This window comes from Leucopleurus acutus, assembly GCF_964270905.1.
Source record: "Leucopleurus acutus genome assembly, chromosome: 2".
NCBI classification, from domain to species: Eukaryota; Metazoa; Chordata; class Mammalia; order Artiodactyla; family Delphinidae; genus Leucopleurus; species Leucopleurus acutus.
In genome coordinates this window covers 92,886,277-92,914,126 of record NC_139143.1, presented here as the reverse complement: position 1 = coordinate 92,914,126, position 27,850 = coordinate 92,886,277, and the positions used below count along the sequence as shown (strand labels likewise).

The 27,850-nt window shown below is 35.4% G+C and overlaps 1 protein-coding gene across 3 annotated transcripts in view; it reads right to left on the bottom strand.

Moving 5' to 3' along the window:
- Positions 1-13,424: 13,424 nt before the first annotated feature.
- The window catches only part of TRIM33 (tripartite motif containing 33), a 147,059-nt gene continuing 132,633 nt past the window's right edge, over positions 13,425-27,850 (bottom strand). For 2 of the 3 annotated variants that reach the window (XM_082832347.1, XM_082832349.1), the window contains exons 13-20: positions 27,026-27,089; positions 24,330-24,489; positions 22,549-22,898; positions 20,318-20,441; positions 18,538-18,612; positions 16,447-16,599; positions 14,973-15,023; positions 13,425-14,893 (exon numbers count right to left, since the gene is read on the bottom strand). In XM_082832347.1, the coding sequence (XP_082688473.1) occupies positions 14,681-14,893; positions 14,973-15,023; positions 16,447-16,599; positions 18,538-18,612; positions 20,318-20,441; positions 22,549-22,898; positions 24,330-24,489; positions 27,026-27,089 (1,190 nt within the window). In that variant the 3' untranslated portion in view covers positions 13,425-14,680. The remainder of the gene's footprint in view (positions 14,894-14,972; positions 15,024-16,446; positions 16,600-18,537; positions 18,613-20,317; positions 20,442-22,548; positions 22,899-24,329; positions 24,490-27,025; positions 27,090-27,850) is intronic. The other variant, XM_082832348.1, reaches the window with a different exon arrangement.

Below are 27,850 nucleotides of genomic sequence, written 5' to 3'. Positions count from 1 at the left end.
TTTCAGATGTTTAACTAACTTTGCATCCCTCAGATAAATCCTACTTGGTCATGGTGTATAATTCTTTATGTTGCTTCATTCAGTTAGCTAGTATTTTGTTGATCTGTACATCCCTCACAGGAGATATTGGTCTGTAGTCTTAGGATGTCTGGTTTTGGTATCAGGGTAATGTCTCATAAAATTGGTTGGGAAGTGTTCCCTTATCTTCTATTTTTGGGACTATTTTGTGAAAATTTGATATAAATTCTTCTTTAAATTCAGCAGTGAAGCCAACTGAGCTGGGCTTTCCTTTGTGGGTAGTTTTTTTGTGTTTAAAATTACTACTTCAAACTGTTCACTTGTTAGAAGTCTATTCCGCTTGTCTATTCTTTTCTTTAGTCAGTTTCAGTAGTTTTTCTACTAATTTATCCTTTTCATCTAGGTTATCTAATTTGTGGTCATACAATCATTCACTGTATTCTTATAATCCTTTTTTTTGTGTGGGGGGAACTAAGATCCCACACAATATGCGGGATCTTAGTTCCCTGACCAGGGATTAAACTCGTGTCCCCTGCAGTAGAAGTGTGGAGTCTTAACAGCTAGAGTGCCAGGGAAGTCCCACAATCCTTTTGTTTCTAATAAGATCAGTGGTAGGAGGGAAACATATACATACTACATATAAAATAGATAACCAACAAGGACCTACTGTATAGCACAGGGAACTATACTCAGTATTTTGTAATAACCTATAAGAGAATCTGAAGAATACACACACACACACACACACACACACACACACACACATACACACACACGAAATATATCTGAAACTGAATAGCTATGCTGTACACCTGAAACTAACACAATATTGTAAATCAACTATACTTCAATAAAAAAAGACAAAAAAAAATCAGTGGTAATGTCCCATCTTTCATTGGATTCTAGTAATTGGAATCTTTTTTTTTCTTGGTTAATCTAGCTAAAAGTTTGTCAATTCTGTTGATCTTTCCAAAGAATTAGCTTTTGGTTTTATTGATTTTTCTCTATTGTTTTTATATTGTGTATTTCATTAATTTCAGCTCTGGTCTTTATTTCCTTCCTTCTGCTTGCTTTAGGTTTAGTTTGCTCTTTTTTCAGTGTCTTAAGGTGGAAGGTTAGGCTATTGATTCAAATTCTTTTTCTTAACACAGGCATTTATAGCTATAAATTTCCCTCTAAGCAATGTTAGGTGAATTTCATAAGTTGTTATATTTTATTGTCATTTTTATTCATCTCAAAGTATTTCCTGATTTCCCCTGATCTACTTTGATCCACTGGTTGTTTAGGAGTGTTGTGTTTAATAACCCAATTAAACACAACATATTTGTAATTTTTCTCAGATTTTTTCTATTGATTTCTGATTTCATTCCATTGTTGATGAAAAACATTTTGCATTACTTCTATCCTCTTAAACTTATTGAGGTTTGGTTTATAGCTTAGCACATGATCTCTCCTGCAGAACATTCAGGTGCACTTGAGAAGAATGTATATTCTGTTGTCTGTAAAGAGTAGTATTTTACAGATATCTGTTAGATCAGTTGGTTTACAGTGTTGTTGGTCTTGTTTCATTGTTGGTCTTGTCTAGTTGTTCCACCCATTATTGAAAGTGGGATATTGAAATCTTCAACCATTACTGTTGTATTGTCTATTTCTCCCTTCATGTGTCAGTTTTTTGCTTTCTTGTATTTTCGTGCTGTTAATAGGTATATATAGAATTGCTAAACCTCCCTGGTGTGGTCTGACACTTATTACTTTATAAAATGTCCCTCATACCATTTTTTGTTCTAAAGTCTATTATCTCTCAAAGTATAGCCACTGCAGCTTTCTTATGGTTGCTGTTTGCAGGACACTTATTATTCCCTTCTATTATTTCAATCTATCTTTGAATCTAAAGTGTATCTCCTGTAGACAGTATATAATTATTTTATCCAGTCTGACAATCTCAGTCATTTGACTGGATTGCTTAATCCAGTCACATTTACTGTTATTAATATCATTGGATTAATGCCTAAAATTTTACTTTTTGCTTTCTATGTCTGTCTTTTTTTGTTCTTCTATTCCTCCTTTAATGCTTTCTTCTGCTTTAAATGAATATTTTCCAAAGTAGTATTTTAATGTCTTTAATGAATTTTCACTGTACTTTTTGAGGGTTTGAGGGTTTTTAAAAGATTTTCTGGGCTTTACCATATACATCTTATGATCAGCTACAGATTTCATAAGCTAATTCCATATAGGAACATTACTCTTATATAGCTCTATTCCTGTTTCCTCCTTTTTGTAATATTATACATAAAATTCCATTAATGTTACAAACCCAACAATACTATTATAATTATTTAACCTACTTAAATGTTAACAACATGGGTTTGAACTGCATTCCATTTACACATGGAATTTTTTCAATAAACACATACTATAGTACTACACAACCCACAGTTGGTTGAATCCACGGATGCAGAGCTGCAGATATGGAGGGCCAACTATAATGTTATACATGGATTTTCAAATGCACGAAGGGTCAGTGCCCCTAACCCCATGTCGTTCAACTGTATAGTAATTTCCTTATGCTAATACAATTCCTACCCACCTCCTTTATCTTGTTACTAGCAAGTACAATACACATGCCTTACATTTCAGTATGGGCCCAATGACATATACATATTCTTTTATACAGCTGCTTTTTATAACAATTAAGAGAAGGAAAATATACATTTATGCTGTCTTCTATAATTAGAGAATCATACCTTATATAATTATCTTTACTGATATGGATTCAAATTACCACATGGTGTCATTTGCTTTCAACCTTTACTCCTTTTTAAGTATTTCTTGTAAGGCAAGTCTGCTAGCAACAAATTCTCTCAAATCTTGTTTTATCTGAGAAAGTCGTTATTTCACCTTTATTTATGAAAGACACTTTTGCTGGATATAGCATTCTTGGTTGACATTTTTTTCCTTTGAGCATTTTGAATATGTTACCCATGGCCTTCTGGCCTCCACTGTTACTGTTGAAGTCAATTGTTAACCTTGCTCCCTTGAAAATAGTTGTTTTTCTCTTGCTGCTTTCAAAATATTGTCTTTAACTTTCAGGGTTTTTTTTGTTTTGTTTTTTTTCGCTTTTGCAGTATGTGGGCCTCTCACTGTTGTGGCCTCTCCCCGTTGTGGAGCACAGGCTCTGGACACGCAGGCTCAGAACACGCAGGCTCAGCGGCCATGGCTCACGGGCCCAGCCGCTCCGCGGCATGTGGGATCTTCCCGGACACAAACCCGTGTCCCATGCATCGGCAGGCAGACTCTCAACCACTGCGCCACCAGGGAAGCCCTAACTTTCAGCACTTTTAAATTTGATGTGTCTGAGGATTTCTTTGTTTATCATACTTGGGGTTCACTAAAGTTATTGTTTTGCAGTACTTGGAGAACTTTCTTTGAATATTTTTACTTCTTTCTCTCCTCTCCTTCTGGTATTCCCATTCTGCATATGCTGGTGTGCTTTTATGGTATTCCACATTTCTCTAAAGCTGTATTCATTTTTCTTCATTCTTTTTATCTCTATTGATCCATCTTCAAGTTCATCTATTCTTTCTTCTTGCAGTTCAAGTATACTGTGGAGCCTCTCTAGTGAATTTTTAAAATTGTACTTTGCAACTCCAGAATTTCCATTTGGTTCTTTTTAATATATGTCTCCTTATTTATATTCTCCATTCGATGTGACATGGTCGTCATATTTTCGTTTACTTTTTAACCATGGTTTCCTTTAGTTCTACTTTCAAGTGTCTCTTATAAATCCAACACCTTGTCACTCTCACAGGCAGTTTCTGTTGCCTGCTTTATTTCCAGTGTATGAGTTATACTTTCCTATTTCTTTGCATAATTATTATTTGTCAGGGACAGAAGATTTTAGATAATATATTGTAGCAATGGGTCCTTCCCCTCCCTCATCCCCAGGGATTGTTATTTGTTTAGTGACTGGCTGCATTTTTAGTGAAATGTACTCCCTCCCCTCTCCCAGCATTAAGCTTTTGATGTATCTCCTCAAGAAGGCACAGATTTGGATATAATCACATTTTCCTTGGGGTTTGGTAGGGCTCCCCTTGTTTCTTTGACCATGCCCAGCTGTTAAACTCCCATAACTGCCAGCTGCTGTATTGTTCTCAACAATGTTGTGGGGCATAAAATGCTCTATAAACAAATCCAATCATATTGTCTCCTTTAAAGGCATAGAGATGTTTGAAACTTATCTCACGATGGCTCCTTCAAGCTGCCTAATTCCATGGTTTTCTCCTGCAAACTAGTTTACCTACAGTTTAGACTGTATTTTGAATTTATTCTCAGTTGCTTTTTGCTACAACCTCTAGTGTTGTGCTCTCACGTTTGAAGTTATTGATGCTCTGTTGCAAATCAAGTCTTCTTTCAGCAGAGATTAGGAGATACTGGTTTCATAAACTGCTTCTCCAAGGTAAAATCTCTAAGCCAAGCACAGTCCAATCTCTAGTCCACGCATAGCTTGAACAATGTCAAACTTCTGACTGACACCCCTACTCCAGAAGCTCAGTGGTGGAAGTGGGAATGCAGTCTGAGGCCTCAGCTTGTCTCTCCTGGCATGGAACCACCACTTCAGGAGCCAGGGCAGAGGTGATCAGTGTCCCAGTATTCTAAGCATGCCACACTCAAGGTGGAGCCTCCATTCTCTGAGTGCAGACTGAATAGAAGAAGGGAGCTCCCACTTCTCAGCCACACTCAAGACTTAACCTCAGCAACAGGTAGCTGGGGGCAGGATGAGAAAGACTGATATCCTGCTTTTCCCAGGTAGAGAGCCTTCCAATTGGGAGCTGAGGGAGAGGAAGCCTGTGTTTTTCGCTGCAGCAAAGACCTGATATGTCACAGAGTTGACAAAGGGGTGGGGGTCTTGGTTCAACTATTATAGATTCTAAACATTCCAACAGAATTGTCATAGGTTTTCTTGAAGAGATGTTTCTTCACCTGCTGTTCACACATAGGACCATCTTCAGAGGCTTTATGTGTTTTATTTTGTTAATAATTTTTGGGGACTTGCCTGGTCCAGTGGTTAAGAATCTGTCTTCCAATGCAGGGGATGTGGGTTTGATCCCTGGTCGGGAACTAAGATCCCACATGCTGCAGGGCAACTAAGCCCACAGGCCACAGCTACTGAGCTAGAGAGCCTGCATGCTGCAACTACAGAGCCCATACGTCATGAAGCCCACACACCACTACAGAACCCTCGTGCTCTGGAGCCTGTGCACCACAATGAAAGATCCTGTGTGCCACAACTAAGACCAGACACAGCCAGAAATGAAATAAATATTTTAAAAACAGGGTTTTTTTTTTGCCAGTTTCCAGGGAGCGAGGAAGTAGAGTTCCTCATGCTGTCAATCATTCAGTTCTTCTTTTAACTTGCAAAAATTGACATCAATATTGTTTTATAAAGTTTACTTTACCCTCATTAACCATTTTCTTTGCTCACTATTCCTTCTTGCGTCTTAGATCTTCTTTCTGCTTTTCTTGGAGTAAACACTTAAGACGTTCATTTAATGAAGATATATTGGTAGTAAGCTCTTTTTAGCTAAAACGTCCTTCCCTTTTTTCTTGATAGTTTTGTTGGGTACGGAATTCTAGGCTAACAGCTTCCTCTCAGTATCTAAAATATTATTCCACTGTCTTCTGGTTTTTACTGTTGTTCTTAAGCACCTGTAAGGACTAATTGCTGTTACTTCTAGGTAAGGTCTTCTCTTGCTCTTTTAAGACCCTCTATTTTGGTGGTTTGCTTCATAAGGGTATTGCTCTGACTTCTCACTTTTGTAGGTTCTAGACTTTATCTTCCAGAACTTAGCTCAGTAGATCTAGCTATTGACTTATTTCCCAGACTCCACAAATTTGAGCATGTTTGACTTTAATCAAATTTTTAAATTCTCAGCCAAAATACCTTCAAATATTATCCATAACCATTCTATCACCTCCTTCTCATACACTATTAGATGTTCACTGACGTTCTCCACATGTTCTTGATGTCCTTTAACCTCTCCTTCACACCCTCTGTCTCTGTAATGCACTGCATTCTGTATAATTGCATCTTGGTCTTTTATCTGTTGTTTTTTGTGTCCAAATGTTTTACTGTTTCAGTCTTACTGGTCATTTTCCTTCTCATGCGCTCTTGTTATCCCCCACCTCCACCATTTTTAATACTCTTGTTCCTTCTCAATTTGTTGATGTTCTCTTCTTTTCCCTGTATTGTATTTCAATGAATCTAAGCCATTAGGTATTGAAGGATACACCATTTTTTTGTACCACTAACATAATCAAAATATACTACAATGCCATCCAACTTTTAGATATGTTTTTTAAAATGTCTTTGAACACACTCATCCAATAATTTCAATATCTGCCATCATTAGAGGTCAAAACCTACTGTTTCTCCTGATTTTTAAAAAATAATTTCTCATTTTTGTGACTCTGAATATGAGTCCAAGACTATTAGAACACTACCTATGAAAATTATTTGAGATTGGGTCTAAAGTGCTTTCTGTAAGACAGTATTAACATTAAATCTGTTAAGTGTCTGAAACCACTTCTAACCTGAAACAACTTTAATTTTTCTGACTCCATAAAAGTACGAGTCTGGGGCTTCCCTGGTGGCGCAGTGGTTGAGAGTCCGCCTGCCGATGCAGGAGACACAGGTTCGTGCCCCGGTCCAAGGAGATTCCACATGCCGCGAAGCGGTTAGGCCCGTGAGCCATGGCCGCTGAGCCTGCGCATCCGAAGCCTGTGCTCCACAATGGGAGAGGCCACAACAGTGAGAGGCCCGTGTACCGCAAAAAAAAAAAAGAAAAGTATGAGTCTGTGTTGGCTTGTGGGTTCAAATTCTCAGGGAAGATTTTTTGTCTTCCCTCCACCCAGTTTTCTCTCTGAGGTAGGCTATCCTGCTTCATTCCTTCACTGAGTATATCATATTTTGAGGTCCCAGGTTTTGGAAGAGTATCTCACTCAGACTTCACACTTATGTAGGCCCTATGCTTTGTCACCATTTTAAAGTTTGGCTCATTCCAAAGTCCTCAGGACACCTGGAGCAGTTGTCTTCTTTAATGCTTACTTCTCTAGATTCATGCTTTTTGTCCCCCCCCCACCCCAAATTAATTTATTTTGAAAAATTTCAAGTCTCCAGAAGTTTGAAACAATACAATATGCATCCATCTACCCTTAACTGATTTCAGCAGTTGTTATTCCACCACATTTGCATTATCATACACACACACATTTTGCCTAACCATTTACAATAATAAAGTACTTCATCCCTACATATTACAGCATGCCATCTCCTAAGAAGATTTCCAATATAAGCACAAATCCATGATCACACCTAAGGAAATTAAACATTCCATATCATTTAAGAGTTCATATACAAATTTCCACAGCTGTGCCTAAAATGTCTTTAATGGCGGGGATTATTTAATTCAAGATCAAATCACAGTTCATGCATTTCATGTCACTGTTTGATCTAGAATAGTCTCCATACCTGTTTTACACAGCAGTTACTTTAATAATTCACATCAGGCATCTCTGTAAATGTCCTATATTCCACTTTTGTCTATTTCACATGATTAGATTCAGGTCAAATACTTTTGGCAAAAATGCTACAGGTTATAGGGTGGAGCTTTGAGCATCTTTCTTCTTTCCCGACTCAGCAATGCTTTTAAAGAAGGTTTTTGTTTGTTTTTAAGTTAATCTTACCCAGCATTTCAGATGTTTGAACCATCAGAGTTCCTCAGGGCATGCAGTCTGCCATACTCTCAGAAACTGATGTCCCTATGTATTGCCTTTCCAAATCAACAACAGTAACATATTTGTAAATGAAAGAACAGTGATATATTTACCACCACCTGAGCCCAAGTAATATGAAACGGGGAAGCTTGAGACAAAACCTGGCATTAGGTACTGTATCCTACCAATTCATTTTTTGCATTTTTTATTTCCTAAAAATCTAGAGCAAAACATGGGTATATGCTGAGATCTAGAAGTCTAAGGACCAATCAAATTAGTGAAGGACAAGTTTAACTACTTAAGAGTTGAGGATAGATTTAAAAGCCTTGGGGTCCTGTACTGAAGTCTCTTCTTGTTTCATCAGTAAAAAGGGAGAAATTACATTTCTAACCTTCCCCCTTTTCATCCCAATAGCAGGAAGAAGAAACAGGAAGCTATATGCTTGTTGAGAGCTTACTATGTGTCAACCCTGTGGCTACAAAGGATCTTGTGTCCCTAGTAATGCCATGAGCTGCATATGACTATCTCCATTTCACAACACAAATAAAGTAAAACTCTGGGTTCACACAGATCAGTAAATCTATCACTTCAAAAGGTTTAAACCAAAGTCTCCCCAATGGCCAAAATCCATGCTTTTTCCACTACACGAAATGCATCTAGAAAGATGATAATTTGGAAGTTTCATTCTGATATTTTACTTGATTATTCATGGCCATAAGCTCTGTATAACCTAAAGAAAAACCAAAGTCATATTTTTTGAAAGAACAGTCTACACTCAGTCATTAATCTAACCCACTGAACTCTTGTTGCTGCTCAAACTGGAGCAGGTCTTACCAAGGTCATCTATGGCTTCTGCATTCCTAAATTCAATAGCCACTTTAGCATTACTTCATCTCTTGCTCCAACATTTTATCACTGATACTTCATACCCCTTCTTGCCACCTTTTTCTTTTGTCTTCCATTATAGCTCTCCTGGCTTTCTTCCATGACTAATCCATAGTGTACTTGTGGAGTCTTTTTTCCTAATCCTTAAATGTTGTTGCCTCTGCTATCATTAAGTATTCTACCCTTATTGTATAAATTTCCTAGGCAATACCATACGCTTACATTGTTTCAGTTACCAACTATTATACAAGTGACTCAACTCTGACATTTGTTTACTGAATGCCTACGGTGTGCTAGCATGCCTACCGTGTGCTAGGCATTCAGTGATGAATAAAACAGACATGATTCCTGATGTATCTTACAGGTTCTATCTGCAGCCCAAGGATTTTTTGTCAGCACCAGAACTATGGACACCTACCTGCACCTTAATTTTCCAGAGGTACCTTAAACTCAACAAACCCCCTTTTCTTTTCTCCCCCTTTAATATTTTAATAGGTACCACATAAAATACGCCATAGGCAACTGCGTGGCCTCAGTTATTGGTCTATTTCACTTTTTAAATCTCTAAAATTTGACTATTTTCCATCTCCACTGCCAAACAGCTAGTTTACTGCTCACCTAGATTACTCAGAGCCTACAATTGTCTCTCCACTACCAATCTCCTCATAACTCATTCTTCATAATTAAAATGATCTTTCAAAAAGTTGATTATATCAACTCACCAAGTCCCATCGTGCTTAATCTTCTTCAGGGGCTCCTTGTTGCCCTCAGTGAAAGCCCCAAACCCTTTAACATGACTTTCAAACCCCTCTGCTTGAAAAGGACCCTGCTCATTTCTCCAGCTTAGTATTTTACTACTCCAACTTACATTCTATTCCAGACTCTATTCCAGCCAAACTGAACTTTTCAGGTCCTGGAATACATAGATGTTCTCTTTCATTTTTAGGCTTCTGTGTATTTATTCTTTTTTCCTTTTCTCTTTTACCTGGTCCTATCTTTTATGAGTGAGAGAGATTGCTTCCCTGACCAACAAAATTTGGGGTTAGATCCTTTCCTATGTGTTAATCCCTACCATAGCACTCATCATTCTCCAACAGAGTCTAAACACGTGAGGGAAGGGACTGTATTTTATCTTGTTCATGACAATATCTCCAGTGCCCTGCACAGAGTATAAATTTTAAAAATAAATTTAAATGATTAAGTCTCAACTCAAAGAGGAAGAAAAAAAAAGAAATTCATTTGAAAAATTTTTCAATTTTCTAATTTAATAGAAATAACCAAAACAATGTGGCTTTCAAACAAAGCTTTAAACTAATCTAATACAACTTCTACAACACATTCCAGAGCATTATAACAAGAAATATTTACAGGTAGCTAATGTATTAAATAACCATGAAAAGAAAATCTTGCTTTTATTACACACCAGCAAAAAACACAGGAACGGAACAATTAGAAACTGCAACCTTGTTTAAAAAAATTAAATATGATGATTTAGAGAATACAATACCACAGAAACAGCACTTTTTCTTTCAGAATCATATTGACGGGTAGTTAACTATGTGCAAAAATAATAGTAATTGTAATATTAGTAATAATAATAATGAGGGGAGAAGAGTTGAAATACTGGAAGCAAGGAACTAGTAAGGATGTGAATTTAACCCTTTCGTGTGTAGGTATGTCTACATAGAAAATCAACAGGCTTTCAGATTGCACAAATCTTTTTGTTATAGGCTTATATACATGGTTCACTGTGATTTAAAACATAGTTAATACCTACATTTTTCAGAGCAGGAGCAGACATGCATTTCGTTCTTAAGATTGAAATTTAGGCCACACTTGAAAGGGAGTACTGCAGTGGCACTTACAAAATCATTTCAGTGCCTTCCCACATACAAATTTGGTGAATTTAAAAGAACAGTATTTTTAATTTTAAAGATCACTTGCTTTCTAGAAAAGGGCTAAACTTAATTTTGTACATTTTGTAGTTTGATCATAACAAATATATCCAAATTGACTTATTTTCAAAGATAATTTTGTTTCTCAGATACAATAAAAAATATATAAAAGACCACGAAGGCAAACACAAGGAACTAAATGGAAGAAATGCTATACATGCATTTTGACCAAATAAAACAAACCATTATATCCAAGAGTACATGTTGAAATCTGAAAGGTCTATGTAAACTGTGGCATATAAATTTTTTTCTTAAAAAAGTACCTTCAATTCTTTTACTCAAATGCCTACTTTTAAAAAAATATGCAACTTTCCCCAATTTTTAAAATAAAATGCCACAATATATTGTCATTAGCTCCAGCATACATTTAATTCCTTAATTTTTAAAAGATAGACTGGGTGATATGCATACAAACTTTCCTATAAAATCACCATCCAGGAGAGGATTATGACAGCTATTAGGCAACAGACTTAAAGCAGTGTTATTGCTTTATCAAGGAGGAGATAACTGTGAGAGAAATAAAACATCCAGGTCTGGTATATGATCAAGCTGCAATACACTAAACCTTGGATCACCTCCAGCAGATTATTAATATAGATGGTATAAGAATTCATGGTATGAATTAAGAACTTGATTGTTTTAATTAGGGAAGTTGGGGAGGTTGGATTTTATAAAACTACTCACTGATCCAAAGTTAAGTATGCAAATAAGCAGTGCTGACCTCAAGAAATGAGATTTTTATACTTCATGTGTTGTATGTGAGTGAGCATGGGTAAAGGACTTTAAAAGGCCAAGAGAGAGGGGGCCACAGCATTTACTCCCATTTTGACTACTAAGAGACTGTTTAATAATGTATGGTAGGCCACAACCCAGGAGCATAGTCAGAAAACCTAAGTCTACTGGCTTATTAAAACTAATCACTAATAGTTACATGGCAGGATACCTGCTGAGGTAATTGGTAAATCTATAATTTGCACACCATAAACCTTTTGCTTCTATTTAAAAGCATTATTTCTTTGGATTAACTAAAAATCTCAAAGTGTTATAACAAAAAATTAGAATTAACTAACTTTAAAATTTATTTAAAATTCCCTTATATAAGAATAGAAGTCAGAAAGTACCTTGTTGATTCCAAAAAGAATAATTTCAACAGTGGATTCAATGCCTTAACCTTTCTCTGTGGTAATGATTTGATGTTTCAATATAGCGCATGACCTACAATTTAACCATACTTTGGAACACATACATACTTCACCTTGCAAAGCAATTCCTTCACTCAGTGCTACAAAAAGACAAATTTAAGCCAGAGGAACAGACTGAGGAACACTTTGTTCTTAGTGAAAATGAAAAATGAAGTGTGGTGAAAGTTTGCAAGCTTTTAAGGAAACATTTAACATCTACAAATCAAAAATACTGCCTTTTAACAAAGAATACAAATGTAAGGGAGTATCAAAACAAACACCTTCAGGGATCAGTATCTGTCTTTTTAAAACATAAATGAGTAGGAAAACATGTAAGATATCTGAATACCAATTTAAATTTTTATATTTTTTTACAGTCATATTAGTGCTGAACAAATCAGCTTAGAAACACAATGATAAATGTGCAAGAAAAAAGCTTTAATGAAATCTAAAGTGAATACCTTCACTTAAACGTGGTTTGTTGCTAGCTATATAATTTAATAGTAATTCCTCAGCCGTATGAACTACCTTCTGTTAAGAGAAATGAAACCTGTTAAATGCTGGCAATAAGTAGCTTTTTAAGAACTAATCTTAAATTAAAAGAAAACAAAAACGCCATCTAACATGGAAATGTTTTGAATGAAACACATTACCTTTTAAGGCCCCAAATATCAAGAAATAAATATTTACTTAAAATTTTTGTTTCTGCCCCCGTTGGTAGAACCTATTATCTAAGACTCGTGAAAAGTATTCATATGAAGAGCAAGCATAAAATATTAGAACTCAGTGGCTTGGCAAAATGAAGTTATACTGTTACTCATCACTTTCCAAAAATGTGCCCTTCAGTAAGTCTCCTGATAAACTGAAATCATGAATGTTGTGGGAAAGAGGAAAATGCACACATAAAGGCATTTTAAAACAATTTTCTCCTTTTTATAAGAAACCTGTTCTTAAAGAACTTAAAATTTGAGTAAAATGATAAAAGTTTGGTATATGTTTTGAAGTTTAATTTATAAAGAAACTGAAAAAGAAGCTAAAAGAAAGCAACAGAATGAAGTCAGTAGCAATAATAAAACCAATATACCATCAGAAGGCTTGAATCATATTCATTTTTACCCCCACCACTTGTTAAGAAAAGAAAAACAACCCAAAGAAATTTGTATAATAACTTCTTTAGAGCACTTTATTTGATTCAATACGCACTAAAAAATATTTACCTCTTAGACAATTATGTCAAATAATTTTTTCTGAGTAGTCTACTGTCTGAACTGTTCAAGCTGAATTTTTAAAAAGGCAAATGATTTGCCACAAATCTGCTGATGTCTGAAAAATATCTAATGGAAAGTCTTCTATTTTGGTCACTTTACATTCTAACATGTCCATACAAAAGTAGGACTAAAATTTTTAACTCAACAAAAGAGAAGCCTGTACACAGTCTAGAACACGCATCTTGGATCTGAGCATCACAAATGAAGAGAAGAAAAATGAAACAGAGCCAAGGTGGTTTATCTGCCTCGGGTGCTAAAATCAGAGTAGTAAAGGTGGGTTTACTCCAGTAACCATTCAAGTGGGGATTGATTGGCTCATTTTCAGGATATACTTACAGGTCTCTTCTACGTCCTTTAAGCCCCCAGTCCATGCAAATGTCCCACTTGGTGGACGGATGAGTACTCTAACCCCACCGGGTTTATTTCAATATTTTGATATTTTAATAATAAGCTGCTTCTGAAGATTTTCTGAGAAGTCTGTTCTCTATTAAAATAAGATAGAACCTCAAAATATGAATGTGAACATTAGAAATAGACAGCATATATTACAAATCCATTCTTGATAGGAACATTAGTAAGAATACATATTAGCTTAAAAAACAGGCTCAGCAAATGTTGCTGATCTGCCAGAAGTTTTAGTTCACTATTTACAAATAAGACAAAGTGAAATACAGAAAATTTTACACATTTGGTAGTTGACAGATTACTGTTTGCCAATAGTGGTCTATCAGAAAACTGATATGAAGGAAGACTGGATAAGAGCCAGCTGTCACCTTCGCAATCAAATTTTAAATGTACAGAAAACTAGATTAATTTTCAAACAAACATTCTACCTTTCACGGGAATAACTATGATCAGATGATTTGATTTGGAAGTGCAATTCTGTGGAAGTGTCTTCTGGAAATGACTACTGTAAATGATCTGCTACTGAAAGGTTACCATATTTATTTCAGTAGAACATTAAAGTTGATTAAATGATGATCAATGGTCATGTTTCCTAGGCTCTTAAGTATGAACAGAAAATAAACTATTGTTGAGTTCTTTAAACCAATATAAAACTAAGGCCCAACAGCATCAAAATGAGAGAAAATATAACAGCATGATGCAATGCACATCTGCACTGACATCAAAGTGGAATCTGAGCAACTTTGATTTTTAACTAGAAAATAAGCCAGTATGTATATGTGTGGAGGGGGAGGCATAAAAGTGGGTTTAATAATTGTGCACTCTACTCCAAAGAGACAATTTAACCAGTGACATGACCCTTAAGTACTTGAACACTCAGTATCTGCACCAATCAATACCAAGTGATCATCAACATCTGCCCATTCTAAAAATCAGAACCATTCTCTGTGGTAACAGAAATCTTCAAATCATTTTACTTTCGCTTTTGTTTTTACTTTTAAAGTTGCAAATAGAGTCCTTCCCCCCTTTCTTGACAAGAATGTGTTTTCTGTCCATTATTTCAATCTAATACTGTGTAAAAGCTATCAGCTTCTTCAAGGAGGTGCCCACTGTAGGCAGGATATTCCAGCAACACTTAAATAAAAGTTTTTCATTCTTTACTTTTTTTAAACAATTGATTTAAGTTCATGTCATTTTACTTTATATGTACTGGTCTCTCATCTGACTTTAGGCGTTTTCTGCGGGGCTGTATAAAGTCTTCATCAGAGTCCTCAGTTACCTCACCATCATCCTCTTCCTGCTCAAACTCTGGCAAAGGTGCGAAGGTCCTGTCTGAGTAGATCTCTGTGAGTTTATCTTCAAAGTACAATGCAACTGCTTTCCCTGCCTGAGCTACTTCTGAATCAGCCTGCAAGCAAAAGATAGGAATATTCACCTATTGGTAATGCATATTCCTTCACCAAGTTTGCATGGTCTGAAAAGCTTACCTTCAAATTAATCTCTTGTGTTTCTGCATAAACTTGAACAACTTTCATCATCTAAAAAGGATACCAGAGTCAAAAAAAAAAAAGGGAAATTATAATCCTTTCTAAAGTTATAAGACTGCATAGGATTGGCGACGAAAGTCAGCCATACTAGGAGGAACAAATTGCTATGACCAGATCAAGTGCTTTCTAAAATTATACAGAACATGGACCCCCTTTCTTAACAAAGCTATTACTAAAGCTACCGCAAAATTGTCTCAAATTCTGAATTAGTGAGGTCAACCTGAGTAGGAGTTGGTTTGAATACATCAATATATTTAAGAGAAAAATATTTGTGAAAAAAATGATATAAGAAATATTTTTTAAAAAACTGCCAAACTTTCAACAACCACTAAGTCAGAATTCTATCTGTATGGCAATTTGTTAATCATAATTTAGTTAACTATTATTAAAGCAGATAAAATGAGTCTTCTTCCTGGCAAATGTTAGCTATGGTTCATGAAAGTATACTTATTTGAAAATAATCTAACTGAATTAGAAAATAACACAAGAAACTTGGGACTGTATTAATTTACCTTCAAGTGAGTGAGGTTTTACTATATTCTCTGTGGCACATTGCTATAAAGGTGACCAGAACTTGTCACCTAATAAGAAAAAATTTTTTATTTTAAAAAGTCACCTAGATGCTTCCAGGGGAAACTATGAGTACACTTTAAATGATTCAATTTGATTTTTTAATAACATTCATATGGCACCCAAATTTTATCAGCAATAAAGATTTTAGCAGTAATCTTTTTGAAGATTTTGTGGAGTCTCATCCATTTTCTTCTCTTACAATAATGAAAATATTCCTGAACAATAAGAGACTTGAGCTTCCCAAAGATAACAAAAATTTCCTTGAAGGAGGTAAATATCTATCAGATTTCTTCTAAAGGTATGGATAGCTCATCTTTATTCTCAAAAAAATACATAACCAAAGTTAATGAAAGTCACACTGAGATCAGATAACTCAAAATTATACACTCTGGGCTATTCAAGTTGAGCCACGTGAGTTTATAGTTTTAAGGTTCTATATTTATATGGTCAATAACAAAATCTAAGGACACTGGTACAAATGCCTTTCCTAAATGTACCCCAAATGTAGGCTTGTCTGTAATCATTTCCCACAAAATATACTTAACTACAGACTATCTTCTATACTTATCTCAACTCTCAACATGTACAGAAAGGGATATCCAATAATATTCTTCATTTAATACATTATATTTAACTATATACTTCAAATTATACACAGTAAACTTTCTTCTTTGGAGCTGTGGATGCAATCAAATTTTACTTTTGACAGAACTGAAGCAGAATAAATTTTAGAAATCAACTCAGAAAAATCTCTTGGCAGGAAAAACAAAATCCAATAACCAAGTAAGCAAACAAACAAAAACTACTAATCCAAGACTCTATAGTTTGGAAGCTAACATACTTCATTAAACCTTTCACAGTTCTTGAAGATCAAACGAACATCAGCCACAAAGTCATCTGGGATTTGGTAGTGTTGGGAATGTTTTTTCTGAAGCTTCTTTTTCACGGTGGATAAATCCATAGGTTTCTTTATAATTTTATAGTAGTTTGGTATCTAAAGAAACAAATAAGGATAGATAAGGATTCTCAAAAAATGCCGAAGTATTTAATTTGAAAATGCAAAGCATATTAATTTTAGAGAAAAGCATGTGTTGATCGAGCCAGCTGCATGCAAATTTTGAGTATAATGAATTGTACTTTAAATCTTCTGTCACATGCACATCATGAAAATCAAATCATATTCAGAATATGTGGCAGTGTCCATGGTTAGTGAAGGACCCAAAGTTCTATCTTTAATAAGAAAATTTGGAAAAAAAGCAATCAGCAAGGGTAGCCAACCACTAGTGTTAAGGACAAATCTAGCCCATCAGAATTGTATGACTCCTGTTTTTTTTAAAAAAGGGAAAAAGATTACAAAATGTATTGCTATTATTAGAATAGGGTATCTTTTAGAGGATAAAACCTTGTATCACAGAGAACTCTGGACATAGCAATAGAGGGGAAAAGACTGTAGTAACACAAGATAAATTTTTATTAATCATTTAGGATTATACTTGGGAGTTCTGGCTGCAACTCTTGGCCAAAAATTTGTATCCTTGCAAAATAACTGAACATGGAGAAACTATTTAAATAGTTCATGAAAAGAAAACACTGGAAAGTAATCTTCTACTGTAAAGTCCCTAAACTTGAAGAACAGACAGACTTCCTGGTATCAGATGATTACTATCTGAACAAAACATCTTCCTTGTATCTAGACCTTTTGTACTTTAAAATCCATTCCTGAGCCTACCCAGTAAACAAATTACTATTCAATGCTCTGTAACAGGCCTGGTATCCAATATTATCTTAATTCAACAACTGACGGCAAGTAAATATATGTTGTATATTCTTATACCATTTATAAGGCACTGAGCATCCCTGATATTCCTTTTACTATGGAATTTTAGAGCCTTTACTCCTTACAAAAATCTCCTGTAAGATAAACAAAGGGCATTGGCTTGCAAATTTTCCCACAGTCTTCTCTTAATCTTGAATGTTCATAAAAGAGGGCTTATGAAGCAGAACCAGTGTGCAAGGTTCAACTTTACACTTTTGTTCAAATTAATACTTTATATATAGAGTTATTTTCTCCCTAAGATATAGATAGATCCTAGAATCAATCATAGAACTGGAACCTTAGAAATAATTTAGTTCAATATTCCCACTGTACAGTTAAAAAAGTAGAGGCAGGGCTTCCCTGGTGGCGCAGTGGTTGAGAGTCCGCCTGCCGATGCAGGGGACACGGATTCGTGCCCCAGTCCGGGAAGATCCCACATGCCGCAGAGCGACTGGGCCCGTGAGCCATGGCCGCTAAGCTTGCGCGTCCAGAGCCTGTGCTCCGCAACGGGAGAGGCCACAACAGTGAGGGGCCCGCGTACCGCAAAAAAAAAAAAAAAAAAAAAAAGTAGAGGCAGAAAATTATGTAATTTCCCCAGTTATAAGGCTGGTTAACGGCAGAACTAGGAAAAGTTAAGTCTTCTGATTCCTAGTTCAAGACTCTTTCCATTATACCTGTACCTGTATCCTTTATGTCCATTTTAAAAGTAAGAGCTTATGGAAAAACCCAAACGAACTTTTTGGCCAACCCAATAAAAGAAGTGGAAATTAAATTCATTAAGTTTTTATCACAGCAACGGCCTTTAAAAACAAACTGCAATTTTAACAAGTGAATCTCATAGCCATTTAGCCCTAATAACATCACAAGTACTTCTTATTACTCAGAAATTTTATCAGGTACTATGCTAACATATTTTACACAGGTTATTGTACAGAAGAATCCTTGAAATAACCCAATGAGGGAAGAAACAGTATTAGAAAAGAGAATTTGAGCACCTTGGTTGAGGAGATTATTCAAGCCTGAGTTTTACCATTAGCAGTCTAAGGCCAGAGCCCATACCCTTAAGTATTATACTAAAACTTCTTCAACAGGAAGGTACTAAGGTAAACAACTCACCGAAGCAGGAACTGGCTCCTGGAATTCAATACTTAATTCATGGCAATAGAGGTAAAGCAGAAGACGTTCACACTTCTGGCCCAAGAAAAGAAAGGAAAACCCATGAAATGTTTTCCCTCTAAAAAGATATTCTTAAAGAATAAGAACTTTATCAGTACAAAGCATTATTACAACAAACTGAAGATAAGCCTCCTACATACTAGCTATCCAAATAAATATACACCCAAAGAAAACTACCTTGTTTTCTATTTAGGTTTGAGACTATGACTATCTTCTGTCCTACTTTAAATGAACTTATCAAAGACAGAGTGCCTTTGTTCTCATCTGATAACTCAGGTAATTTACCTACTATTACCTCTTAACTATTTATACAAATAGAAGGGAGTCATTAAAGCAACATACAGCATTTTGTACAACAATTTATGATTGTTGCTACTCATTTTAATTCTCTGAGGCAGGCAAGACACATGCTATTCCCTTTCTTGAAAGGATTCTGCTCAGGCTCAAAATTAAATAAAAACTGTCTGTGTCTTCTCAGTCCAATTCTAGAATTTCATTATACAATCAGAAGTAAATTGATATGCATTTTACATTTATAGTGTTTATATGCTTAAACTTTTTAATATCCGTTTGTATACTCTAAACACATACCTTCTCCTCAAAGATAGTGGAAGATGGATTTTGCAAGTTTATACATTAGATCAAAGCCAAACGTAACTGTAATGACCACAGAAGTACGTGAAAGATATTTTGTCTTTGGAGATCAGACTACAGACCAGATCAAAAGAAATCTGAGTGAAATGATGAGAGGATTTTGGATTTCATTCTTAATATGATGGGATGCTATTAGAAGATTTTAAGCAAGGAAGTGATAGACTTGTTTACATATTAAAAAAAGAACACTATGTACTGCATAGAAAATGGACTGTAAGGGGGCAAGAGTAGAATCAGGGAGTTCAGCAAAGAGATATTACAATAGTGCAGATGAAAAACTATGATGGCTGTCTCAGAAGGTAATGGTTGTGGGAAGTGAGAAAATGGTAGTATAGTCATTCCTGATTCTTCTAACAGATTCCTGGCTTGAGCAACAGAGATGACCGGTGGTACCATTTGATGATGGGAATTACTGAGAGAAGGATGCAGTTTTTTATGTCGTTATTTTCTTGCTTTTTAAAAATAAATAAATAAATAAATTTATTTATTTATTTATTTATTTTTGTCCGCATTGGGTTTTTATTACTGTGCGGGGGCTTTCTCTAGTTGTGGCGAGCAGGGACTACTCTTTGCTGCGGTGCACAGGCTTCTCATTGGGGTGGCATGTCTTTGTTGCAGAGCAAGGGCCCTAGGCACGTGGACTTCAGTAGTTGTCGCTCTCAGGCTCTAGAGTGCAGGTTCAGTAGTTGTGGCACACAGGCTTAGTTGCTCCACAGCATGTGGGATCTTCCCGGACCAGGGCTTCAACCCGTGTCCCCTGCACTGGCAGGTGGATTCTTAACCACTGCACCACCAGGGAAGTCCCCTGCTTTTGCTTTTTGAAGGAGAGGATTAGAAATCAAGATTTTCGCTGGGAAATGTTAAGTATGAGGAAGCTAGATCTAAGAGCCTAGAGCTGAGGGCTACAGACAAAGATTTCAGAAATTATGAACATACTATCAGATAATGAGATTAAAAAATGAAAATTTATCAGGTTATATGTATATTACACTGAAGAAAAAAACAAAGATGTATAGCCACACAACTACAGAATCCCTAATAATAAATCAATTTATCTGACACTTACCCTTTGGTCCACGGGGCTTAACCCCTGTGCAGTTTTCCCCTTCTTACTATGTTGCAAATTATCACAATCATATTCAACTTCTGGTTTCCCAATATCTCTGCAAAATGTGCATATCCAGTCCCCACTAAAGAAGGAAATAGGCAATTAGTCCATGTAATTATAACAAAACCCACTCTAAGGAAGCTAGTTCCCTAGAGGAAGTCTCCAGTTTCTTTGTTTTCTTTCCTTTACAGTTTTTGTGGAAAAGAGAGGTACTATTTTTGCCACATCTCATAAAGTGAAGTTATGTGATAAAAGCTTCCCCAAATGTTTCCATTCTCCAACTGATTACCTTCTGGAAAGCAATATAACCCCACTATCTCTATTCAAAAGGGGTCTGTCTCTTCATAGCACAAAGCTGATGATCAGCACTTGCAGCATAAGACCAATTCTCAATACCCCAGTATGACCATGACAGTGACCTCATATGCATGAAGAAGAAAGGAGTACACGATACAGTCCCTCGGGTATCTCGTACTGTTTTGGCATGTATTAAAGATGCCAAAAATATAACAATTACTTTTTCATGGCCAGTCTTTTAAATCTGCTCAGTCAATAGTTTTTTGTATCAGGATTTCTATCAAACCATAAACTCCAATTTGATTACTTCAAATGCATTCTCCCCTTTCTCTTCCTCATCATATATATATTCTAAGTCTAGGGATTATACTAAAACTGTGTCAACAGTTTCAATTCCTTCCAAAGCATCTGCCTTTGAGAGAAAGCTTTCAGTGGCAAAATTCTAACGCTCCAGCAGATGTTACTATCCAACGGAAACAAAAATATGAAAAGCCTTAATTTTAAGACCAAAATGCCAATGTTTTTTTCTAAAAGAGTAAAGAAAAAGAAGGTCCTTAATACATCTGTGGCAAAGGACTACACCTTCTAAGATTTAGGTAAGAATTACAATGCTTCAGAAAAATATTCTGGCACTGTTCATATATCCACTACTTTTCTAATACTAAAGGCTGAATTTTTCAGAAAGGGTAGCATTAATCAACTAAAATCATTACTTCTCAGGAATCTGAGAAAAAATGTGAATCTTTCAACTATAGCCAGAAAGAAGCTGGGTTTTCCCAAGGACACTGGTTTACTTTCACTTAAAAAACCAGGGGGTTAGGGTAGGGGAAGAAGGAAGGCTTAAAGAAATAAGTATGATTCTACTATTTTAAGGTCTCTGAAATCAACTGGAGACGAAATACCACGAACATAATAAATATGTTAAATGGAAGGGAACAAAAATAGCTCTTCTAATCCAAACTCTACTACTCGTAGATGCAGAAACTAATCCCTGAAAATCAGTGAACCGTCCAAGCTAATTAAGTTAGTTCACTACAGAATTACGACCAGACTACACGTATCGTAACCCAGCCCAGCGCATTTGTTCTGCTGTATTGGCTGGAATCATCAGCTTGCACTGGATGCTCATCAATGAATGTTTTAATGCTTGAAATCAGACTTAGCCGCCAAGGGGGTCATATAGTCTGAGGACAATGCTCATATGTTGCCCCAATCTTTATCTTTACCGTACCATCTTCTCTTCTAAATAACGAATTTAGTAACTGTCCGTTCCAAAGTTAATGACTAAAAGACATTCCAAATAGGAAAAGTTGAGAAAGCTGAGAAATCTGCACACTGTGCTTCAGGTAGGCACTACCAACTAACAGCTTCCAGTGGTCAAGATGAAGCTATTCCTCAAAAAATTCAAGACATTAAAGGTATTTTTATAAAGTACTTGTTTTTTTTTTCTTTAAAGTGCCTTTCAAGAGCTTTCAAACATTAGAAAAGTAAGTTTTTGGTAAGATCCAATAGAGTTGCCTCAAACTGAATACTATTCATAAATAAAGCCATTATTATAGACCCTATTAAAATTGATGGCAATAGATTAAAAAATTATCTTCAAGAGGAAATCAACTAAGTTTCTCAATACCCTAGTCTCTTGCACCTCATAATTTACAGGTTTATCTAATTTGCTTATATTAAGTATAAATTGAAGGCCAAGAAATAGTCTATTTTTTTTCTAACATTAATGCACAACTTAGATCTTGGACATTTCTTCATTCAGCTGTTAATTTCTCTAGAAGGTAATGGAGTAATAGGCAGTCATTAAGAAGGCTATCTGCCCTGAATAATTTTGTTACTTCTTTAGCTTATAAAAATAAACAACAAAAAATCAGTTATTTCACTTGTACCTTGGAAAGCTAAGAAGTGTTGGAACATGACAAGTTAGATGAAAGACCTTTGGACATTTTTCACAGCACAAGAGATCCCCTCCATTTTGGCAGACGGCACACCAATCTTCATTTGGGTCATCATCTTTGCTGCTGCCATCTCCTCCAATCCTTGCCGACCTGTGCATGAGACTTCGGACTGGGGACTTTCCATTAACAAGGCTGTTGAGCCCTGACTGTTTGCAGCTTTCATTCACATCTGTAGGTTCAGTTTTCACGTGGTTTTCCAGGCCTGCTAATGCGTCCAACTCACTCTCTAGATGCAGGCTAGTTGAAAGAGGTGGTGTCAGGCTACTCTCAGGACTGCTCAACTAAAACAAAGCAAGCACAAATTCTTGAAGAAACATTTAATCCATACTGTTCGTAGTGTGTGCGTGCATGCATGTGTGTCTCTGTGTGTTTAAAGTTTTGTCAACATGTATATACAACATGATATACTGACATAACTTAAAATTATTTTGGAATTTACTATTATTTATTATAAAATTATTTGAAATCATATTAGTAACATAAAAGAATGAAAATAACCCCGAAGTTATTCAGGCATGTTAATGTATGATTTTAGGGAACAGTCTCTGTAATATTGGTTCACTTGGATAATAAAGGAATTAATTAAACTGTTAAGCACATTGATTGGGAAGTGAGCATAGGGTTATACTTTTCCTGTAGAGAGCTGACTATGATACACTATTTTTCACTCAACAATCTGTCTCATAGCTTTTTCTTCCACTTTATATTGGCTTTTTTAACCATTTCTTTTAATTGAAGTATAGTTAATTCACAATGTTGTTAGTTACAGGGGTACAGCAAATTGATTCAGTTATATATATATGTGTGTATATATACGTGTGTATATATATACACACACACACACTTTTTTTTCAGATTCTTTTCCATTATAGCTTATTACAAGATATTGAATATAGTTCATTGTACTACACAGTAGGTCCTTATTGTCACATAGCTTTTGAAAAGCATTTTGAAATATTCTTCTGCCCACTTATCATTCTACTAATATAGGAAGATTGTGACAATGTAAAATCTTTCACCACCATTTTGCACTGTTTTTTGGGGGTACTTTCCAAACCAAGTTCTGAGTGAAGAGATAACAGTACTCTCTAAATCTACATAGTTGAAATTTCTATGTGCCAACCATGTAGAAAATGAGACATAAGTGTAGGTAGGAAGAAAAAACCAAGATCAAAATTTCTAAATAAGGAGGGACTTGGGCCTTCCTTCATTCTATACTATAAATTTTATAAAATGTTCTAGCTGAGGAATTCTAAAATGGTTAATAATTCATAAGCCAAAGGCAATCTTCTCATCACAAAACTCTGTGAGCATTAAACTTCTTTCATGTCAGCGGTCGTAATCCTGAGCTCACCGGTCCAGGGAAAATAGCCAAGGATTTTTGCAGCTTGAGACTGAATGTGACTATTGAAATTATTAATAAATTTAGAACAAGCTAGAATCCAATTTAGAATCATGGCAAAAATAATGACCGATTACAAACTAAAAGTTGAAATGAGTCCTTAATACAAGTAAGTCTTTTCTCATCAATTACAGTTGACACTTAGATGAAAAAATTAATTAGAAAAAGAGATATCTGGGTTATACCACGTATAAAAATTCAAAAATGAATACAGGTCCACAGGACCACTAACCAGACTAATACATGCAGAGATGGAAGAATCAGTGAAGTGACCTCCTTAAATTCCTGACAGATTCCACTGGGAACTTACCATGCAGGCACTCCTCCTGCCATCCTCTGTCTTTTCCTGTTTCACAGCTCCTGAAAAGCTACATATTTCATCTTCAGTGCCAGGTTCTTGCTTGACCTTCACTTGATCAGACTTGAAACTAAGACTTGTCTTCTCAGCAGTTCTTCCTGACGACCCACAGCTAACAAAAACAACAAATAAAGGTCACATATGTTTGACTGTATGGTGTACATAAAAACAATTATATGAAAAGCTTGTTAAGTTATATGAAATGTTCATTAAACTGAAAACAATTTATTAACTTTATAGCAGATAAGGATACTTCATAATGCAATTAAAAGGAGTGTATTATAAACTTGGCTTCAAATTTTTAAAAAACGTAGGTCAAACTTTCAGAAGACCTGAAAAATACATTTTATGGTCTGAGGCACTTATACTACATCATTTAAGGAATCTAGTAAACAATCATTTGTCTAGGCTATTAGTATAGTGATTGCTTCTCTCTCTATATATAATATAAGACGTTTAAATTCTTCTCTACCCCCAAACATCTGAAGGAAACCTCAATAACAGTGGTTCATGAAGTGTCCTCAAAGGAATCACTGTTTCAGCTTTTGAGTCCTTATCTGAATTAATGGGATAATAGCCTAAGAGGACAGGTACGTGACTAATTGGTTCTATCTAGTCCACAAAGCAAAACCACTGGCAAGAGAAGTGAATAACTAAGACTGTATTACTGTCGAAAATGAAAACCTTTTTCACTCAATTTGTACTTTTCTTTAAAACTACTGATTATTGAAAGTATAATTTAAAAGCCAAGCAAGTATATAATATAGAACCAAATGCATACACACATATATATACAAATATAGAACATTCATATATCTGAAATAAAATCTTTCTTACATTGCACTAAATTATTCAAACTAAAGAATAAAAATCAGTCGACATTTATTACATTTACCTTTAACACACACACACACTCTTTCCACACTACCATTTCATTTTCTTAACTCTTTTTTTTTTAAATCATTTATTTATTTATTATTTATTTAATTTATTTTTGGCTTCCTTGAGTGTTAGCTGCGGTACACGGGATCTTTCGTTGTGGCGAGCAGGCTCTTCGTTGCAGTGCACGGGCTTCTCCCTAGTTGGGGCGCACAGGCTTCAGGACACGTGGGCTCTGTAGTTTGCAGCACACAGGCTCTCTAGTTGAAGCACACGAACTCAGTAGTTGCGGCACGCAGGCTTAGTTGCCCCACGGCATGTGGGATCTTAGTTCCCTGACCAGGGATCAAACCCGCGTCCCCTGCATTGTAAGGCAGATTCTTTACCACTGGACCACCAGGGAAGTCCCCCACACTACCATTTCTTAGCTCTCTGTCCACCAAAAAGGCATAAGAAACCATGAACAATTCAGTAGCAGTGAGTGCCCCTAGTACCCAGAAGATTGTCTTGAAGCACCATTTCCCCACTAACATGACCAGGATTTCCTAGAGAAATTTCTGAGTTCAGGCCTGAGGCAAGAAATGTACAAGATGAACCAGGAACATCAGGACAGGAAACAAGAATGCTTTCAACAACTACTGGGGTTATAGCAAAAGAACTATGAAGCCAACTTGGAAAAGTTCTGATAGGACAAATATGGAACAATTTAAGCATAATAAAAATAACAATTATAATTTTAGAACATATAAAATATGTTTAAATATATAAGCCCATAAAGTTAATAACATTCATTGGTCACTGTTGGAGGGAGCTGGGAATCAACTCATTATTATAAAAATAGGTAAATAAAGAGAAAGAATCAATTTATTCTGCCATTCCCATAATCAAATAGCTGATGGCAGAAAATTTCTCTTTACAGAAGTATTCTAAACTAATATACAAAGAAGGTATGATACAATAATTAAAATATTTTTAAACTAGTAAAAAAAACAAAAGAGCTAAGGCAATGATCATTAATGGGTGCTATCACAAAAGAATCAACAAAAGCGACCAGACATTTTGTGACCCTGAAAGAAGTACACATCACCACAATGAAGTATTCTCCCTACCTCTTTCCCTCAAATCAAACCTGAATCTAATCAAACCTCCTGATCTAAATACCAATATAGAGAAAAAAACAGAAGGTAGTGTATTTAAATGACAAGATGGGGAAATGAGGAAAACTCTGTAAGACAAACAATACATTTCTTCAACAAATACACTGAGTTTGACCTTGACATATGGATTGATGGCAATGTATAGCGCCTATCTGAATCTGAGTCAAAGAAACAATTAAAAAAAAAAGCATTTATGAGAAAAACTGGGAAATCTGAACATTAACTAGAGCTCTACTGATGTCAGAGAGTTAGCTAGTAAATTTTTTTTTTAGGTGTGATAATGGTTCCATAGTTATAAAACTTTTAAATCCTTAAAGTGATACATACTTAAAAGTGTATATATATATACACTGAAGTGATACATATAGTGATATATACTGAAACAACCACAAGTAAAATGATAAAATGTCTGAGATTTATCTCAAAATAATTTAGAACGGGGGGAATGGGTAGGAGTATAGAAGAAATAAGACTGGTCATAACTTGATCATTGTTGAAGATGGGTGAAAAGTTTACGGGAGTTCATTATAATAGTCTACTTTTTAGAATACGTATTTGAAATTTTTCTTGATAAAAAGAAAAAATAAAGCTATTAATAATGTAAATACTCACCTGCCTCGACTACCAGTACTAGAAGTACTAGGGGGTCTCACAGGTGTGTGAGAATTGGATAAACCTGAAAAATAATAAGTCAAAATGAATAACTATGCAGGTAAGAAAATTCAGAATTCTACCTACTAATTACAGAATTCAAGTATCATTATAAGGCAATTCAGCAATTCCTGGAAATCAGCCCTTGTCTAGTCTCAAAGTCAAGGATTTCATGTGTTATTGTTGGCAGCTATCAATCAGTTTCTCTCAGCTGAGCCCAGATACCATTCTCAGAATCCTCTCAGAGCACCACTATTCAATCAATGGAAACTACCGTATCAAGAGAAAGCTATTTGCCGTCCCACGCATTTGGTAAATATCCTATCTAGATTCCTATTAATTATTCTTCCTTTTAAAAGTCCTGGAATACTTATATTAAACCTCAAAAATAATATGATGCAAAAAATGTATTAATGATACATCTCATGAAAAACCCACATTTAGAGCTGAACTACTCTTACTGTAGAAATAATGAGGTGGTATGTTTCAGTAAGAAACCATGAATATATCCCATAACCACTTCTGCACTGTCAATCTATTTGGAGATGCTTTAATCACTCATTCATGTAATAGCGTTAATAAAACTGGGATTTTGGAAGAGATCTATAGCTCAGGACCTGATTAGTCACATTTTAATAGTTTCCAGTAAATTTTAAGTTTTTAACTGCAAATTGAAAGTTCACTTGCCCTTCCTCAATTCTTGCTTTTTAAACAAATTTTCAATTTTTTCATTATTTAACAAAGTGTTTTAAACTTGGATTTAAACCAAAGAATTCTTCAAATGAC